This window comes from Phaethon lepturus, unplaced genomic scaffold (genome assembly GCF_000687285.1).
Source record: "Phaethon lepturus isolate BGI_N335 unplaced genomic scaffold, ASM68728v1 scaffold20547, whole genome shotgun sequence".
In the NCBI taxonomy this organism is placed as follows: Eukaryota; Metazoa; Chordata; class Aves; order Phaethontiformes; family Phaethontidae; genus Phaethon; species Phaethon lepturus.
The window spans coordinates 158,277-179,191 of record NW_010554671.1 but is presented as its reverse complement, the minus strand read 5'-3'; the positions used below and the strand labels follow the sequence as shown (position 1 = coordinate 179,191).

The following is a 20,915-nucleotide window of genomic DNA, read 5'->3' as shown; positions in this document are numbered from 1 at the left end:
GAAGGGTTTTGCTACAAGCACTGGAGGGGAGATGACAAGTGCAGACGGTTTTGAGGCAAAACCTGCATATCCTCACATAAAAGGAAAGTTAGCAAAGCTCAAATAGGAGGAAGGGGCAGGGGAATCTAACTAGTCAGCGGTGGACTGAAACAGCTGCACAAAATTTGAAACAAGTTTTGTGTTTGAAGGAACACCAAACAACATGACATTGCTAAGCTGGACTTCAGTGGACCGAGCAAGGGATAAGTTGTGTCAGGGAGAGCTGCAGGTTGACACCCACTGGCACAGCAGCTGAGGCCTGCCACAGTTATCACTCCAGTGAACCTGAGGGACACAACGTGCCCCTCACCAGCCTCCATGTCGAGCTGTTGGGCAGTAGCTCAGCTGCAAAGCCCAACGGCTCCACCTTGTCATGAGCTCCGTGGGGTTGGGTGTCTGCCCAAGGGTCTTTCTCCCATCGCATCAGGCCGTGATGGTGCCACGGTATGCCTCTCCTGCCGTTCCTGGTGGAGTTGTGTCCGTTGTCCATCTGTGGCCTGCGCCAAGGCTCAGTGCTCTCGGTTCTTGTTCGCCTTGTCGTCCCGATTCGCCACGCTCAGCCTCTGCACTTTACTCGCCTCTTGGCCAGCGCGGAGCTGTGGTAGTCCTGTGGCATTCGACACGCTGATCTTGCTGACATCTGGCAAGTCCAGGTTTTGTACGTACGCACAATTATTCATTCACTTAAATTGTACATCGTTGGCCTACAAATAGTTTAAGCTTTCCTGAGTGCATTCATCTGTTCTGTGCAAAACAATTACAATTCGGGTTAGTACAGAACAAGCGCTTACGCGCCAATGCGTCCTAATGCTCTTAAGCTTTATGAAAGCGGCTTTTCATTGATCCTTGTACAAAGTTCAGTGTTTCATCCGCGCGGAGACTAGCCGGGGAGATCCTGACACATCTCCCCCAGCTCACACCGTGTAGCTTACTGCAATATTCCCCTTCCTTGATCCATCTGTGGATCAGAGCGCAGCGGCTGTAACAGCACACGCCTTATCTCCGTCATCCCAAGACACATTGGAAATAAAACTTACGTGAGGGCTGTCCTGTTGCTACATCTGCTCTTGCATCTCTTCTGGGTTCCAGTTGTGGTTCACCAGGCACAGGGCAGTTTGCAGAGTATGGCAAACTACAATCAGTAACAACTCCCAGGCTTTGGCGAGGGTCAAAGTGTCATCGCACAGAACAGCTAGTGTTTGAGGGTAGTTTTATCACCATGGGCTTGTCAACTGCAGACACAGCCACACTGGTTTTTCAGGGAAAGCTACAGAATACAGAAAATTGTAAATTGTAAAACAAGAAAAAAGCATCTACCGCTATTTATAATTTTGACTAATGTTTGCAAATATTACATTTAATTTTCTACCATGTTCATCTGTACCACCTCATGAACACCATGCTAAGCACTGTAGTGTGCCCACGTACTGCTGCTTTGCCACCCGCAAGGAAGCCTTTGCCAGCTGCGTTGCCGTCCCAGTTGCATCGCTTCGGATTTTTGTATGCGCATGGACTCACCACAGTATTGGTGTGTGCTGTGTGACCGGTGACAGAGCCACACCTCCCAGGGCCCCAGTTGACTACAGCAGTAAGGTGGCATCAGGCTCCTTGAAGGTGGCTTCTTTCGATGTGAAAAACTACTTTCTCCTGCTCTTGTGACACCATGCAGCACCCTTAACTCAAGTTCCTCCGCATGGGCTGGCCCAAAAGCTGTCTGTACGCAGTCCTCTGAGGCCTGCCTGTGTTATTCACGGATTTGTATTGTGGAAGGTGATGGGGAACTGACACCAGACCATGTTGACACTGATAGTTCAGTTCATTAAGCAGACCAAGTGAGTGAGAGGCCATGTTCATAGAATCACAGAATAGTTTGGGTTGGAAGGGACCTTTAAAGGTCACCTAGTCCAAACCCTCTGCAATAAGCAGGGACATCTCCAACTCTATCAGAGCCCTGTCCAACCTGACCTGGAATGTTTCCAGGGATGGGGCATCTGCGACCCCTCTGGGCAACCTGGGCCAGGGTTTCGCCACCCTCATAAAAAATGTCTTCCTTGCCTCTAGTCTAAATCTCCTCTCTTTTAGTTTAAAACCATCACCCCTTGTCCAGTTGCTATGGGCCCTGCTAAAAAGTCTGTCCTGATCTTTCTTTTAAGCCTTCTCTAAGTCCTGGAAGGCTGCAAGAAGGTCTTCCCGGAGCCTTCTCTTCTCCAGGCTGAACAACCCCAACTCTTTCAGCCTTTCTTCATAGGAGAGGTGTTCCATCCCTCTGATGCTGGGGGAAGCATTTCATTTGCGCTTCCCTGCACATCTTACCTCAGCAACTGAGACATGCCCCCAATTCCAGTCTAGTGAGTCGGTATAGCTGAGCTGGGGAGGTGTTGTGCGGCAGCAGAGTGCCCAAGGAGGAACCATTATGTGTTGGAGCTGAGCCACTGCTGAAGAACCCGAGATGGACCAGTCAAAGGGAAGAGTGGGGTTTCCCTTGAGCTCTACTGCACCCACTCCCCAGGGTGGTATTTGGGTGGTGTTGGGGTTGGTGATACACATGTGCATCAGCATAGAAGTTTCCCAGCCACAGCCTTTCTTTTGCCTGGTCTGCGTAATAAGTTGAGCTTAGCATCCTCGTGTTGCTAGGTGTTCGTTCCTCCCCTCATGACCTGATTAACTTCAGTCCAAATGCCAGAAGCTCACACAGATAAGAGGAGATCTAATGCCTTATTTTCATGAAGGTGGTGATACACTGGGTAATTTTTAACACCTAATTTCTTTAAACTGAGATTCCAGGCTTAAATTTGAGAACTGCGGTATTAAGGCTGATTAACAACTGATTGCCTCTCCGGTGTGGTCATCTTGATCATCAGCATTTAGTCTTATAAAAGGAGGACCTGCGTAATGGTGAGGAAGCTTACTAAACGCAAAATGAAAAGGCACAGCCAAAAAGGTTAAATCCTCAGCAAGTGGTGTGGTGTTGGCTTAAGGAACTGTATGAGGCTCACAGCGAATGCCAAACGCCTGTCAAAAATTCTGTTGGAAAGACAAAAAAACCCTGTCCCCAAAAGCCCCATCAGGAATCTCCTGACAGCAAGGTAAAGATAGGTTTGGTTTTTTTCATGTTTATATGCAAGTGAAATAATACAAAGCTTTTAAGGAATCATTCGCTGATAACATAAAAATCTTCCGATAGTTTTTTTTCCAAGCTTGTCAGGGATAAGAAGCCTGTCAGAGGAAGCGTGGGGTCAGCAAATGATTGAACATAAAAAGAAAGGGGTGAGAAGATGGCCCGAAGCAGAAAGTGAATTCTTGATATCCATGTTCTTTGCAAAATTGGAAGTTTTTAAATTGTTTTTTTTTTTTTAAAATAGAGGCAGCTGGTGGGGGGGCCTACCTGAAACTGTATAAATAGTAAAATGTATTTCAAAACAAATCCATAAAGTGAACAGTAAGAAATCATCAGGAGCAGATGGTATTCACTCAAAATTCCTCAACGAGTTTAAGTGTGAAATCCTGAGTTATCAAGTGTGCTGTGTAACCTATCACTTAAGACTAAAGATATTTGGTCAATGTAACATAAGGTTTTTTAAAAGTCTTTTGGGGGAAATTTGAGAAACTGCGGACAAGTTAATCTGATGTCTGGACCAGTTAAATTGACAAAAATTATAATAAAATACAACATGTTGAATCCATTTGTGTATATTTTGGGGAGAAAAAGCCACACTTTATTGAGAACCTTTTGAAGGATGTTGAGGGCTCTTCTATTCCCAGAACACTTTTAACAGTCTCTATCAAACGATGGTGCTGTGGAGTCAGAGGGAGTGACCTCGTGTAGCTAAAAGAGAAGAAATATATTGTTTAACAGATACAGAAAATTAGAGCAGGACTAAGAAACTCGTTTCATCAGTGGAGCCGAGTCCACACTGTTCAGCATTTTTGCAAGTGAGCTGGAAAAGGCGATTGTAAAGCGGCAAGCTTTGCTGCCGCTTCTCGGTTGGGGTTGTGAGAATGAATGTGAAGAGCCTCAGAAACACCTTGTTGTGTAAGAAACCCTGATGCAATTAAATGACACGTGAAGTTTGATATACTAGAAAGCGGTATATACTGTTAAACGTAGTTCTGTAAATTTATCTAGCGGTGGTCTCTGAATTGCTGGGTTTTGCACAGGCATAAAATACTGAATTTAGAATATGTAGGTCTTTGGAAAATACAAACTCTTAAAAAACAAATGAAACATTAGGAATTGTTAGGAAAGGAATAGGTACCTAAACAGAAAAATCATTATGGCACTGTCTAAATCTGTGATGGGCCTATATATCGGATGCTGCAAGCAGTTCTTGTTGCCTCCCCTCTTAAACGTAGCAAAGCTCTTAGATGTTGTAAAGCCAAAGAAGGTGTAAAGTGTAACAAGGATGATCAAAGACATGTGGAATGTCAAAAACTGTTCTTTTCTGTAAAATCATGGGTGCTATGTGGAAAGCAAATAGGAAATGAATGCTTGTTTCTTTTCAGTTGCAAGAGCCAAGAGACATCATGTGGTTGGTTGACTCAAAGATATGCAAAAAATGGTAAATTTTCTCTGGGAGCATTGCATGGAACTACTACTGTGAGTATTAGGGCTGCTGAAGGCTTACCTGGATCCAGAAAGCAGCGAGAAGAGTTTTTTAAAAGCCAAATCTAACCAGGACTAGGAAATGCAAAGGTATCTCCTCTTCATCAGGAAATCCCTCATCTAGGCAGGCTCGACACTGGGAGGATATATGGAGATGTATTGCTTTTACGCTTTTCTTATTTTCTTTCCTTGATACTCGCAGTTGGCTGCTGTGTGGCACCGTGCAACCTTCACTGGGGATTTTAGGTCGCTGGACGTATCCTGCTGTTAAACAACCTTTGTTCACCAGTTACCAGGGTATCAGGTTGCTGTGAAAGCACAGCAAAGCAGCCGCTACGTCTTCAGCAGATAGCGGTTAGGTAAGGTAGTTGCTCTAAACCCTTCTCGCTCTTGCTGAACAGATTGTCCGACAATGATGGACCTTTTTTACGCTTACCTTTGTATAGGTAGGATTAAAGGAAGTGTGGATGATGTTGCAATCTTGCCGAAGGTTTAATGCTAGCGTGCAATTAGTGTGCTGAATTGGGCTGCGACCGCTAAGGCACCCTACAGTGAAAAATGTAAAGAAAAATACTGCTAGTATATAGGATGCTCTGAGAACTTGCTGTATGCTTCTGCTCCTGGGAAACTTCCCGGACAATTCCATTTGTGGGTATGCGTACGCGACCTCTAATTGTCTGCAGTCCGTGTCCATGTGCCAAGCTAACAGCTCACAGCTTTTAATGAGGGTTTTTGCTGAATATGTAGTCTCCTAAATATTTAGAAGTTCATAACGGTTGCTTTAAAAGACAGTTATTTGATTTGACTAAAGGTTGTACTGAAAAGAAGAACCCGTTTTCATACCAAAGTAGAAGAGCGAGTAGTACAACTGCTGATAACAGAGTATTATCTTTTTTAGAACAGGGTAAGAATCTAGATGTTACTCCTATGTAGGAGTTCTTTCTGTGCAAGGATCGTGTGTGTGTATATACACACACCCCCACATACGGTTTTTCTTTCTGTTGCAGTGAGTATTTATGTATTAAGCTCTCTTACCCATTTGAGGTGTCCAATTGCATGACTGCTTAATCTTGCCTTTGTTCAAATAACTGAATCCAGGACTTCCATTTTTCTTTTGGAGCCAATTTTCTGAGTCATTGATCATTTTCAGTGCTTTCTTGTAAATCAGACTTCATGTTTTCCTTGAAATGTGGTGCTCAAATAACACGGTCAGCTGAGGCATTGGTGCGTGCTGGATGGAAGAGTCGTCTCGGGAGCTGCTGTTAGACTTCCCTGTATGATCGCTGCTTTTTGTACCAGTGTGATATTGGGAGTCATGTTTTGTCCATGGGTGTGTTTCTCATCTCTGATGAAATCCTTGTTTCTCAGACCTTCTTCTGCAAAGTTTATTGCTATTATTTTCTATTCCATAAATGAAATAAAGTTTATTATTTCTCCCTGGAAACGAACTGTTGAATTCTAGCCTGATATTTTTATTCCACCTTTCTAATTGATCAATAGAATTTCACTTGATAATTGTTCCGTACTATTCAGCCTTATTTGATTTCTTGGTAGTTGTAATATCATGGAATATTTTTTTTTTTAGTTTCTGCTTCTGAAACGTTTATTTAGGGGCTGGCCCCTGAAGAACAGTTCATACTTCAGTGATTACCGAATGAAAGCTTTACATTGTAAAAGTAAAATATTTGTTTTCAAATTAAGTCAAATGCAATCTGGTCATCCCCTGCCCTTCTCCCACTGTTGAAATCCTATCTCCATGTAGTAGGTGTTTCAGCATTTGCGGAGGGAGCTGTGAAGCACTAGACAGCGCACGAGCAAAAATGCAGCGGCACATTGATTGCTGGTTTGTGCCTTTTCAGCTGATGAGCAGAGTCTAACTAGTCTATCAGAGATCCCATTAATAAAATATAAAAATAGTCCCTTTCTCTGCTTCAGCTGTTGAAGAAATGTGGAAAAATTCATCCTGACCGTTCATGTGGTCAGAATGCCGCAGACAGGGAACCATTGATCTATAGGTACATTAATTTTCATTTTCTAACAAGGAAACGATTGGCTTTTTTTGTGCTGTAAAAAATGCTGTGCATGTACTAGTTTACTTTTATATAACCTTTTTGTGTCTTGGTACTCTGCTTATTTTTTTCATATTCATTTGACAGTTTTCTGTTCTGTGGATATTTCTCTAAAAAGATTCCTTTTTGTCAGCTTTTGTTTGCTATGCAAATTTTCTAGCTGCATTTTAAGTGTGTTTTAAGGACATGACAGCCCTGTTCAGAGGTTGGGAAGACTTTGGGGAAATCTATGCCTGTGACATAGTTTTGCTTTTTTAAATCTTTTTTTTTTTTTTTTTCTTCTCAAGAGTACTTACCCATATACCTTTGCCATTTTTAAGAAGGAACATTATAATTGCCCACTTCTCTTTTGAAGTGTAATTTCCTTTTTTTTTTTTTTTTAAGGATACACTTGAAGAAAAATAGCTAATTTGTTCAGCTATAATACAGAATTAAAAGATAATAAAAACTTCCACTGTCAGACATGAATCTATATTTTACCCGTGTTTTGGTGGGAATGTGTTTTGGCAGGAAGTGAAGGATGTCATGCTATTTTGGAGCAGAATCAAAATTTGGGAAAAACATGTATTTAGAAGACCAGTAGGCTTGCTAACTAGTTTGTGATTACACTTTAATACCATAAAACAGAATACATTTTCGTAGACTTAGGTGAATATAACTGAGATGTTTGACAACTATTGCTCTCACCTTCATGGTTTAATGTTCTAATTTATCCTGAATGTGTTTAATTTCATTGCTTGCCTTGCGACACTTAAACGCTTTGCATTTGTTTTTAACATAGTGGGTCTGCTCTGAGGGTGCTCCCAAGCACTATGATAACACAACGCTAATTTAAAATTAATTTTAATATTAAAATTAGTATTATTTAATATAATAAACAACAAATAATTACAATAATTTAAAACATTTTCATCAAAGTCCGCCCTACGCGTTGCACTAGCTGGCTGACAGGAATGAGTTGGTTTCAGCTAACTGAGCAAGGAAATTGCTGTTAGTTTAAAGAAAATGCAGTCAGTTTGTAACGCCGTCTTCTCTGGGGTTAGCACTGAAAAGCAAACTTAGCCCAAGCAATGAGATGATGTCCTGTGGCCTGATTTGGAGATGGAACTGTCTATCTGTTAAAACACTCTCCAGTTTGGCAAATTTACGAAAAATGTTCAGAGATTTTGAAATCCTGGCAGACATCCTATTAAAATAGAAGGGTTTGTCACTTGACAGGTAGGTTTGGAGAAGGTCTTATGTATTTGCAGTGATGCCACTGAATATGTTAATCCTGATTCAAGGTGCGACTGAACAGCTTAACAGTGTGCTCCTCGTATTGCAGAGTTATATCCTCCTTAGAAATGAACTTTCGGTTGTTAAAAAGAAATTTAAGTTTATAAGGATTCTAATAGGATTTGTAACATACCCTAATGGGATGTCTTGTTCTCCCCGGAGGAGAAAATAAAATTCCTCTGGGTTTCCCATTTTAGGCTGGTATGAAATGGGTTTTATAGTAAAATGCCCACTTTAAATCCTATCGGTAATCCTGGTTGTTAACTGAAGTACCAGATTGGGCTTCTACCCAGAGCATACCACCTACTACAGAAACGTAGTTATAAAATGGAAGTCATTTGACCCAGGAATGCTTAAGCCATGTTTAATCAGAGATAACGCTATGAAAAATTATCCAGCCTGCTCAGTTTTTATATGTGCTATTTGGAGTATGCAAGAATTTTGGATTTAGAAAATACTTTTATATTTGAATGGTAAGCGTTGATTGCTAGAGAAATACTTGTCATGGACAACAGTATAGAAGGAAGAGGGTAAAGAGATGTTGACAAAAACTGTGATTTAATTGTGTGACTTCGGAAAACTCACTCCTAATTTTTGGGGATTGAGGGCATTTGTAAGTGGCTGAGGACGCAGAAATGGTGCCTTCAGTCTTGTGCTTGCTAATTGCTGTGTGGGAATCAATTTTTGGCATTTCAGTCCTTTGGCTGCCTGCAGCCCTTGAAGAAGTTCTAACACTGCGTCAGCGTGCAAAGGGAGCAGTCCTGCAGCGGGGTTAATGCATATTCTTTGTTCAGGCTACAGAAAACAGCAGGTGACAAAACATACGCATCATACGTATCAGGAAACACAATCCTGCTATGAATTGTCTTGTCGGTTTGTGGTACTGCCATGCTGAGCGAGGTGGTGGGTTTTGCATCAAGTTGCTCCTTGCTAGGAGAGCAATCACAGGTAGAAGAAGTTCTCCTGACTTAGAGACGATGCTTTTCACCACTCCAGACTTACCAGAGACCTGTTCAGACTGATGAAAAGCTCCTTTGGTTGGTGGTGCTAATGAGTTTCAACTTGCAGTTAGGGAGGACCACGAAGTGATGTTGATGAGTGTGAGCCAGCATGTTATACATACAAGATGCATATAGAGTCCCACAGCTCTTAAGGGACTTCTCGTTCACGGCGGAGTCATGTCTGCAGGAGTTTGGTGAACTGATGGGAGCAAGGAGAGCAATTCATCTGCGTGCAACAAGGAAGGCGATAAAGGACATGGGGCGACAGCAAAACCCTGTAATAGAGATGAGATCTACCTTTTGCAGCTGACCATGTGTATGTTGTTTCAGTCTGATGCTATGCTTGGACCAACAGCATATTTATTAATGCTTTTTAAACAGAGTGAGTCTTTTTAAAGTATAGTTTGCAATCTGTGTGTCTGTTGCATCAAAATGAGACTATGTTTATGTGCTTCATGTAGGACAGACAGCTTTTTAAATGTATTGGGAAGTAAGAATGGTGCAGCTGCCTGTCCTTTGAGGAGTCCTAGGCATAAAACACCTAGTTCTCTTTCAGATAGTTTAAAAAAAAAAAAAAAACAAACCCTTTTAGGTTTTTCCCAGACTTTTCAATTTTTTTCTTATTGTGATGGTCTAAATGGCCTGCCTGCTTGAGGTCACTTCTCCGCCTCTGCAGGATTTTCTTTGTTGCTCAAGTCTGATTATCAGGAATTGCTGTTTTGCCACCATTAGGGTTTTCTTCCTCCTTCTGGGGAGCAACGTGGAGGGGATTTGACTTTTGTGAGAGGTTAATGTGCATTAAAATGAGATCTTGTCTAAAATAGCAGCATTTGGATTTGGTTGTTGTAGGAGAAGGTTCATTATGCTTATAACTAAGAAAGTTGAAAGTTCCGATTAGTTAATTGTGCAGAACTTGAATTTTTCCTTCTCTTGTGTAGTTATAGCTCGACTTGATGTTTCAGGTTTGCAACGGGATTGCGAAACCAGAAACCTTTGTTCTTACGTCGGTAATTGTAAGACTGAAAGGAAAGCTCTTCAAGAGATGGAGGGGAGAACTGAATGTAATTAATTGCTCTCTCATTTGAAGCAGTACAGATGGCTGAATTGAAAATAGATTCTTTCAACTATGCCCCTGAAGGCCACAAAATTTCTCGCTTAATGAGAGAGAACAGGCAAGAGCTACTGACCACTGAAAAAGACATTTGAAGAAACAGTTGTTTTGTAAAGTTCAGAAGAAGTGATGCTGCTTTAGTACTCTCCGCATAGCTATTCAGTGGTTTCTAATCCTTGAGCATTTAAAAAACAACTCACAGACAATGTGGATCCTAAGCCAACGTTAGTTTTGGATCCACTTTGCCAGTGCTGGATCGCGCAGGTGCACAAGGACGAAGATCAGAGCTGCAGTCCTGTATGGCAGCGTGTTGCCTTTCGCCACTGGGGAGCAGAGCGTTGGGGCAGTTTGTTTCCATCTCCTTCTGATCCCCCGTACTCGTGGAATGGGATCCGTGCCCAGCGTCCATTCCTGTTTCCACTTCAACTTGGCTGCAGTTCCTCTTGCATATGTCTAGTCCCTCAGCTCTTCCCGCCGCTTTACAGCTGTTGGCTTAAAAAAGCGTATTATTTTTCAAATATTTCACCTTCAATAGGATTTAGCTTAGAAGTTTGAACCAATGCTGACATAGATTGTGGGGGTTTTGTTTCTTTCTTTGATTGCTGTTCTGATCAAAATATTTTGTCTTTTAAATCTACAAAAGGGTGGAAGATACTCTTGGATAGGGACTCTCAAAGGGTACCACAGCGCGTGTGAAATGCTGTGCAAGCATCTTGCAATTTAAATAGTTGTTATTTGCATGCTAACTTTAAGGGAGATAGAAGAGTGGGCTGAGCTGCCAAGTATTCTTTGAAGTTTAATTGTCTGTTTGATAACAGAACACATAATCTTCCATTACAAATCTTATTTTATATGGTAATTGGCTCATTTGCTCTCTGGTTATCAATTTAACTTCTCTACCACAAACATCTGTACTCACATTGTGTTAATCTCTGTGAATGCTAAATACGGACATAGTTAAACTGTAAAAGTGTATTTTAAAAGCATTTTTCAATTCATTAACTGGAAAGTAATTGATAATAAAGTGAGTACTACTTATATTATTATCCCTTTGTAAGCAGCTTGGCATTTGCTCCATAAGCCGGAAGAGTAAAGTCACTTTGAAAAAGTAATGTGTTTCAAATTCTTCATCTCCTCAATCAAAAATATTTGACAGCAGGTAATAGGATATCTGGTTCAACTTGCATTTCTGTGGCAGAAAAATACTGACTTTTATGATTCAATATTAATACCTGTTTGTGGATGATGCCCCAAGTTAAAGCGGTATCAGTTGCTAAAGATACTAAAGATTGAGTACTTTCCAAACGTCTTCATTACAAGTTAAACATTCATGGAGAAGACAGAAATAATCTCAGAATTTTACTTTGCGCTAATTTTATTGCAGATGTGATGGTCCATCAGTTCCTTTATGGTGCTCCTCCCTCCTCGTCACCTCTCCTCATCTCTCAGCCGTTCAGCTTAGCGATGGCCGTTCCCAAACGACTCCTGTTCGTTCTTCTGTGGTTCAGTTGTGCGTTTGCTTTTAAAAAGCTACCTATTTTCTGCTAGGTGTCACGGAGGTCTCTTACCCAGTAGGTGGATGTTGAGTGAAGGCCAAACTGCTGGCAACGTATTCAAAGAGGAAAATACGCGGAATTCCGCTAGAGACATCGATCTCCGAGAACTTTGATGGGATCCTCCCATTGCCCAGTCTGTGCTCGGCAGATGACATGTGTATACTAAGGAGTAGGGACTTGCCCTTTCTGATGCTCCTCTTATTGAGGGAAGGTCTGCTGTGTCCCCTCTGTGACGTTTATGCTCATCGGTTCTTGAAATAAAAGGGTGTCTAAATACACTTTGGAAAGCGGTAACCGTTCAACACGTAGAAGTAAATGGAAAACTGCATAAAAATATGATTTAATTAAAGGTAAAGTGTATCGTAATACTTCTTTTGATAAAGTAACTCACTTCAGCAAAGGCAGTCTTGAACCCAGAGCAGCTATTTTTCGTGTTAAGAGCCACTCCTGATCTTATTGAACTTCTCTTACACATCCCTTTTCTCATCTTTGAGTTTTACAGCGTAGCTACTTACTATAGCAATTTACATGTATTCCGAGGTCATAGGATTCATTTTTTTTACAAGTTTTTGTGCTTTTGACAGTGAACGTTATTGGCTTGTGTTTATTGGAATTCCCATAATAAGTTTAATATATTGCTAAGGAATTAAATGTTAGCCTGTAAAGAACAGTATGAAAATAGGAGTATTGTAAATTCACAGAAAAACGTAACTTTTCATGTTTCCAATTTTTATGTTCCTTTTTTTTCATCTATGTAAGCACTTCAAGAGCCGATATTTTTGTGTGTGTGTGTGTGTGTGTCTGTATCCATATGGAGAAAGAGGTTGAAAGGAAATGAGAATATAAACTATTGATCAAGCAGACTGGAACAAAATTACTCATTAGTTAAAAATGGCTAACGATGAGAGAGCAATGATCTATCACAGGCTGACATCAGTATGATGCATTTAGGGAAGGGTAAATACAGTAGCAGAATGAATTGGGCAAGATATTTGCTATATTTATGCCATTTTTCAAGTCACTGGTGAGACACATCTGAAATTGCATGCAAATAATTGAAACTCTACAGGCTACAAAGATTAATTCCAAGTAGAGCAAATACAGAGGGTCTGAAAGGAGGGTGTGGGTGCCTTGTCATACCAGAACTAAGCAAACATGACTTGTTGAGCCTGCCAAAATAAAGGCTGGGCTGTGGAAGGGAGTGGAGAAATAGTGCGGCTCAAAATAAATAAAAACGCCAAGAAGGAATAAAAAATTTAAAATAAAAGGCACTGTTTTCATAAAGAATAAGTAATCGCAATTTGGCCACAAATAAATTCAGCAGATGGTTTTCAAATGTCAGAGTTATATACGGTTATACCAGCCAGCTGATAGAGATCATAAGTAAAAAATACCTAAATCATTTTAAGGTGGAGTTTATGGCGTTTTTGGTAAATTTATGGAAATGATTATACGAAATGGATCTCTGAAGTCATAGGCGGCTGGACTCAGCCCCATCCAGTTTTTTGCTCCTATGTGAGAGACATCCAGCAGTGAATAGATACGTACATCGTTGCGTAGTTTCTGGTGTAGGTTTACGTGTTTATCTGAGAGTTAAGCCGTCGTCTTGCTCTATAAACAAATATTTCCATGTGTTAAATGTTCTCTAATTTATAATCCAAAACTTGAGGGTTTTTTGGAGACCTGCTTGTCTCCAGCCATCTGTTTTTAAAAATACTAATTCCACGTACAAACCTTTATGATCCTTTCATAGGAAGAAGTAAACCATGGTTAGTGTTCCTTATTCCCTAGCATGAAAGAAATCCCATTGATAGGTGAAGCATGTAAAATGTTTGCCTAAACTCTGTAGCCCTTCCATATTGACTTTCTTTGATAAATATTAAAGGGCAAAAGGCTGGTTTTGACTTTCCTGGAACTTGAACAATCAGACCTGCCAATGTAAGTAAGCAAATTGCCCTAATGTCGGTGAGTGTAGTAAAAACAAATAAATAGGTGAATGTTCTTCGTGATAGGTGATATTCAAATCGTATGTGCTTGCAAACAGCTCTTCTTTCTGCTGCTAGGAGAAGAAAATCTTTGGACAAATACAGCACTGTCTCTTTGATAAGCTGAGTTTCTTCACAGAAGCACAAGGCTATGGTACCCTAGGAAAGTTTCATCTCTGTTCTCTGTCCGTTCATTTTTAAAAGCCTTTTTTTGATATAATTTTAGCTTTTGGTTACCTACTGCCTTAAGTATTGAGTACAAAGAACTCCTTGAAAAATCTCTAGTGTCTCAACTGAAGGACTTTATCTGAATAAATAAATTGTTGCTGGTCATGATATGTGTGTGTGTATATATAAATATACCCCTTTATATGAGGTAGCCTGACTGCACTACCCCCGTTCTGTGTTTTAGGGAGCTCCAGCGGGACTTACAGTGCATCGAAGTGCAGATTACTGAAAAAGTTGCAGACAGCCATTTTCATCGTGGCCCGATTTATTTATTTTTTAAAATTTCAAATCTAACTTGCAATCTTTCCATTTTACAAATTAATAAACTTTGCTGCAGGAGGGGGGCGAAGGCTTTTGTATAACTTTCACTGTCTTGCTGGAAGCTTATCCCACAAGATTTTTTTTTTATTTGTGAAAGGAGCATAAAACTCTTGCACAATTAAGCACTAAATGATTTGCTCGGATGAACTCTGAGTTGGTGAAGGAAGAGTGTGACTGATGTCTGAAATCCACTGCCTGCTGGGGTCTCTTCATGCAGACAGCAGATAGGAGAGTACAACGTGTCCTTCACCCACAGAAATACTTTTTTCCAAATGGCATCTATGTCACTTGGTTTTAAAATACTTTTTAACTTCACGCTTTATACGTCTTGGTTCGATTTCTTCTTTCATGTATTCTCAAGAGGTTATTTCAGATTAAAAAGGCTGGCTGCTTAACAGACCCAAATGTAATTTTGAAATAATGCAGAGCTTGTATCAGCTTCTATCAAACCCTCATCTGAAAATTTCTGCCAGCGTTGCTACTGTTTGTGCTTGAGTCCCTGAAGCCGTCGTCTTGTGTTGAGTCTTACTGTATTTCTGAGTATGAGCCCAACCGATGTGTTTTTGTGGATGCTAACACCATTTTTTGTCTGTCTTCCATTTTATTTCAAGTTCCTCCTGAATTTCTGAAGCGGCCTGCAAATATTTATGCTCATGAATCTATGGACATTGTGTTTGAGTGTGAGGTGACCGGAAAACCTACTCCAACGGTGAAATGGGTGAAGAATGGAGACATGGTGATCCCAAGTGACTATTTCAAAATCGTTGTAAGTAAACTGTCCGTTTTGCAGATTTTTAAGCTGTTGACCTGTCTGTTGGTCCTCTAACACATACGCAGGGAAGCTGGATTCTTTTATGGAACCAGCTTCCTACTTTCATACTACTGATCTTTTGTGCCTGGAAGAGAAATTATTTCTTGAAACATTTAATGCTCCGTAATTCAGTTGTTTTACTGAAACGCTAAAGCTTGTTGCTTATATGGTATGAGTCTATTTTTTTATAGCTTAGATTTTCTACGAAAGACAGACAGACACGTGCACAGAGTGGCAAAAACACACTTTGGTGGAACCTGTTAAATTACAAACTTGCTGTGAACACTGAATGATGCTGTGTTTTTCTGCAGTCGCCTTGTGATCACTGAAAATCACAATTTCAAACAGGAGTTTAAATATAAATATAACCGAGTTGTGGATCATGAGTTTTGGCACACCGGTACTTCTAGAAGGAAATTTTAGATGTAGTGAAAGTCATTATTGAGACATAGTTGAGAACTTAATGGCTGTATAATTGGATATACCTGAGGTTGTAAGATTGTAACAGTGAACTGTGCAGTTATATTCAGTGCTTAAAATATTGTGAAAATGGCTGTGGAAATGTTATGACTTACCAGTGATATGTGATGCTAGACGGTGATAGCCATTAGTAGGAGCTTCTGTGGCTTTTTGTTACCCTATAATTTGAGGATTCAGTGCAAAAGAGATGAAATCTGATGGGAACTCCAAATACACTTTTCCACGTTACTCTTCAGAAGTGTCTCCTGTCATAGTAACGTGCCATAGTAACACCATTGTTTTTGTAACTGCAACCCATTTTTACGCGTTGCGTTTTTCCTTTACTCTTCAGAAAGAACATAACCTGCAAGTTTTGGGTCTGGTGAAATCGGATGAAGGATTCTATCAGTGCATTGCAGAAAATGATGTTGGAAATGCACAGGCTGGAGCCCAGCTGATAATACTTGACCTTGGTAAGATAAACCGTGACAGCAGAGTGCTAAAAGGAGGGGAGGAACAATTTCAAGGGACCTTTTCCATATGATGTGTTGTATCTATAGCTCAGCTAGAGAAGATGTTTTTTTAAAATCATGTGAATGATTCAGTGTGGTCTTCTGTACACTTAAGAGGAATTAAGGAATTCTATAGGATTCACCTTATATTTTGGAAATATTTAGTGTGATAACAAACCGTAGCCAGAAATCTGAAGTGTGGTTGCATGCTGAGGTTTTAAAAAAGTAACAGGATAGCCGAAATGAAAACAATCACTGAAATTACAAAACTGAAAAAAAAGCACTTACGGAGCGCACCACGAATGAAATATTTTACACCAAAGTCATTCCAGCTTTTTTCTGCTATTAATTTAAAAAGTAGTAAGCTTTGTCATTTCTGCAGATAGCGACTGCAGAGAAGACAGCTTAAGAGAAATATTTGTTATTGTGCTCTAGTCAGTAGAATTACTAACAACAATCACCTTCTTTCAATGTCCTACGTTGCATATTTTGGATGTTAAAAGAGAATAATTGCTGTTACTATTAAAGAACTGCTATCTTCCAGGAATAAAGATAGTAGAAATAGCATTGCTAAGGCATCAGCTTGTTTTGCTCTTTCAGGTCACACAGTTCTTAAAAGTAATTTCTAAGAGCGCAAGGAAGAAAACCGATAGTAATGGGGATGAGGGGAGAGGCAAGTCAGACAAGAAAATATTAATGCTGTACTTTTGGGGGCTTTTGTGGTGCCTGTCTTTTTCGGTTGTTGTTTCAAAATTCTGATTTCGTTTTTATTTGGATGGAAAGGATTTAGGAGAAACAGTCATATGTATGGTCAGAGGCATGACGGAACGTCACGCTTGCAATTTTAGCAGATGTGGCTCTGCTAGACCTGGCTTTGGTGTTCAACGTACAGAGCGTAAACTGTTATGAGACAGACTTCCCATTTTTTTCCAGATTGTTTTGTAGAGTAGTTGTGCACTTATAACTTCTTCTGAATTCTTCTTTGGATATGGGGGCGTTTCATTGCTGGCTGAAGAGATGCATGTACTTTCCACAATTAATTGGGGGATGAAAGGTGCCCTCTACTGGATTCAGTAGCCTTAATACTACAGAGCCATGGGATTTCAACCTCAGAGTAGTGTTTGGCAGCTGGATCCAGCAATGGCCTACTGTCATCAGCTTGCCAGAAAAATGATTAAAAGTAATTTTATTTCTGCTGTATGCATGAATCACCGGAGTAGCTTCCAAATCTTTCAAGCGGAAGCATTATTCCATATTTTCCACATTTGAAAAATACTGAACAATTAACCTACTTCGGTTTTGAAGACCTGCCCAAGTTTGTACTTTCACCCAGTTCCCAGTAGTGGTTTATAAATTACTATTACTGTTATTATTTTAGTTCCTGTGGTCTCACTCGTCTTCCTTTCCCTCCCCTGTTGTTTGCCCAGTGGTTTCTCCTTCCTGCTCTACTCTGGCAACTTGTCCTGTTGTACTAAAGGACTCTGCCTTATAATGCTGTCCTTTCTCTTTTGCATGCTGCCAAAGGATTATGGACGCAGTGTTGGTGGAGTCTCGTATCGGGTGTAAAAATACACCCACGAAGTCGTATCGTTCTGTTACATGGCCTGCAGTGTTTTTAACAATGCACTCCCTGTGTAACACTGATGTGCATTAGTTGTTGTTTCCCAGCAGTAGAGATAACCACATGGTACATCACTGAAAGTGCATTTTATTCTTTTTTTTATTGTGGAGTACTGGCGTAACAAGTAGTGCAAGTAGGAATGAATGTGCTCTTAGTTGTAAGATACGAGAACTGGTATACATAGTTGAAGAAAATAGAGATATTTGAGATTTTAATATCTTCTCACAACACATGAACAGCAAAGAAGGAAACAATATTAAGGTATCATATATGGTAGTTCTTTCCTGACGTTTAACTTGGTATGAAAATGAAAAACACTAATTTGAGCAAAAACTTTTCTGAACGCTTTGATCATTAATTCGGAAAGCTGGTGGGTTTTTATTATTATTTCATAGCTGATGATGAGAAATACCTACTTTGCCAATTTGAAAAGTAATTTCAGTGTAAAAGTGTTAATTAAGTGTTCATCAAAGTTCTTCCCAATTAGCAGTGTGTCCCTTCCCTTGCTGTTCTCTGTTTTCTCATTCCTAAATGGAATTGGCAAACATCTGGCTGTTTACAAACTATTTCCAGTTAGCCCTTTTGCTGATCGTATCAAATTGATCTTTAATAAATGCAATTTAAATTAGAAAGAAGAAACCTTATGGAGTTTGTCAGAGAGGCTGCACACATTCTTTACGGGCCAGCATTGAAGAAGCGAACCAAGACTATTGTGTGGGCATCTGTAAATGGACTGCTGCATTGATTGTGGTATAACTGACAGCGAGGAAGGAGGTAGTGGGCTGCCATCAGGGATGAGTTTGAGTAGCTGGAAAAGGCACGAGTTACTCAGACTTTGCGGAAGATACGCTGAGAAAGGTTAAATAGAACTAAACCAACGAAACTGAACTTTACCTCATAGATCGGGATTTGGTTGTCTCTTCTGTACATTAACTTGTTTCAGTCGAAGCCCTTCGTGTGGAAATTTTCCAGCGTGTTGGGTTTTGCTGCCTAGAACGATATTATTTCCTCCATAGCTTTATTGAGGGGCACTGTAAGGGTTTTTGAGTGGTCTGAAAGTAAAATATTCTGTATCCGAATTTTCTTCAGTCTCAGATGGTAGCATGATTTTTAAATATAATAGGCTTAAAGTATACAATGTGATTATCTGCTACAACAAAAGCTTTCTGTATTTGGACATTGATTTCAATACCTGACAAAATACAGGTAGCAGTATTTTGGTGATTCACCTTGTCTTCCGCCCAGTGACAGTTTTGGTGTGTGAATGTATGGGAGTGTATGTTGCGTATAGCCACAGAGACCGGTATATATGTAGACTCTCATCTGCTAGAATAAGCTTAATATAATTGTTGATCAGAAAGAAGTTTCTTTTGGGTTGGTGGTGTTTGTATTTGGGGTGAATTCTGAAAAGCTTGCAGCACATACGGAAGTTATTTGTGGAAAATACTAAAACAATTGACTGGTTGAAAAGGTTAGGGTAATTTGAAGGCTTATTGGAGCGGCTTTTTATTTTCAAATTCTGTAATTCTCTGTTAATAAATTTAGACAAGAAGACTGAATTGGCTGTACAGAGTCCGCAACTTTTGCTTTTTCTGGAATATACAAAGGAATCGTGGCACTGAGAGAAGAGACGTTAGGACAGTTCTTCCTAATTGCGAAGGTTGAAAGGGGAGGAGAGGGAGTAGGACTCGGGTAAATGGTCTGAGTTAAATACTCTTCTCCTACTAAACTCCAGGTGTAGAGTTCTGCAAGAGAGTTGGAAGGCATCCCATCTGCTTTCCAAATACTTGGAGATGTGAAGGTGTATCCCTATTTCTCGGGCAGCGTCTTCCCTCAGGAGGCTGTGAGTACCTTTGGGAATTCCGGTGGAGTTGTGACTCTGCTGCCTGGTCTGCCTTCTAGGAGGAATTTAAGAACTACCTAAAGAAGAGAAAGTACCTGAATTAACACTTGCTCTCTGCCAGCGTTCAGCAATATCGATGCTCTTTGCCTCATTGATTAAAGGATGAATGGTCTTTTCTTATTTCCTTTAAATGCTGCTATGGAGGACTCCTACGAATCCCGGTGAGAAGGAAGAACCTTAGTCGTGCCTTGGGAATGACTTTCTCAGCAACCTTCAAATCTTTCCTCTTCTTTTTTTACTTATAATTTGATCCCGATTGGTCAACCTCTGACCATCTCAATTATGGATCAGAAATACTAATATGCTCAATTATAACGAAGCTATTTCTTGTCATTGTTTTTACAACATTATTTTGTGTGGTCTGTGAAGACCTCAGTAATGGATACATTTGGGTTTTCTTCCTGGAGGTTAAATGCTAGTGACAAGAGTGAAAAATTCAGCTGGGACCTGTAACCTGGCCTTTTCCAGTGTATCTGGCATTGCTCAGAATTGTCATTTGGGGACTGAAAAAAGAACAGGTGGTAATAAGGAAAAGGAGGTGCCTTTGGGGGAGGAAGGCAGATGGTTCCCTGTCACCCCTATGTGATAGGCATTTGAAAAGTGCTCTGGCACAAAAAAAAAAAAAAAAAAGTGATTATTGAATGCTGTATAAAGAAAAATCATAGCCTGTAAACAAATATGCCACGTTATTTAGAGAACAGCTTCAAACCATTATTTGAGATGCACTCTATCACTTTCAAAATTCCAAAGTAAATGTAGTATGCTGTGTGATGATTTTTTTTTTTTTTTTTGTACTTCTATGCTGCAAAAGTTAGGGTTTGCTGTTCTGTGCCATGCTTGTGAGTCGGCTAGGAGTGAGATCTTAAAGTGAATGGCTTGAATACACTGCTGGTATCCAGTAGGACACCGCACCGAGAATTTTTTATAGTGGAGCTATCTTTAAACTTAAATTTAAACTAAACTATCTTTAAACTTAAATTTTTAATGAAAAATCGTTTCTATCCAAGCAAGGGTATTCTGCATGTGAATTAATATTACCAACGTGGGAAAGAAGGAGGAGGAATTAGAAGTCTGCATGTACTTGCAGAGCTGTGAGGTCTTTGGGATTACAGAGACGTCTCCAGATAGCTCCAAGGGATGGATACAGGCTGTTGTGGAAGGATGTGGCAAGGAAGCCGGTCGTGCTGTATGGAGAGGGCTGACCCAAACTGCATGTGGCTTTGCCTTGGGGAGGGCGATGAGCCAGCTGAGAGCTTATGCCTAAGGACCAGAGGATGGACGGGCAACATTGCGAGTCTGCTAGAGAGCAACTAGTCAAGGGGGAGAAGTAGATGAAGCCTTCTTTACACAGCTGGAGATTGCAGGCCCTGGTGTTTATGTGGGTTTTTAAACCATCTGGTGTGTGCTGGAATGGCAGCTTG

At 40.3% G+C, this 20,915-nt stretch overlaps 1 protein-coding gene across 2 annotated transcripts in view; it reads left to right on the top strand.

The window, feature by feature from the left end:
• Positions 1–20,915, top strand: part of NEO1 (neogenin 1) — a 141,907-nt gene that overhangs the window by 51,412 nt on the left and 69,580 nt on the right. For both annotated transcript variants that reach the window (XM_010291935.1, XM_010291936.1), the window contains exons 5-6: positions 14,800–14,954; positions 15,811–15,931. In XM_010291935.1, the coding sequence (XP_010290237.1) occupies positions 14,800–14,954; positions 15,811–15,931 (276 nt within the window). The remainder of the gene's footprint in view (positions 1–14,799; positions 14,955–15,810; positions 15,932–20,915) is intronic.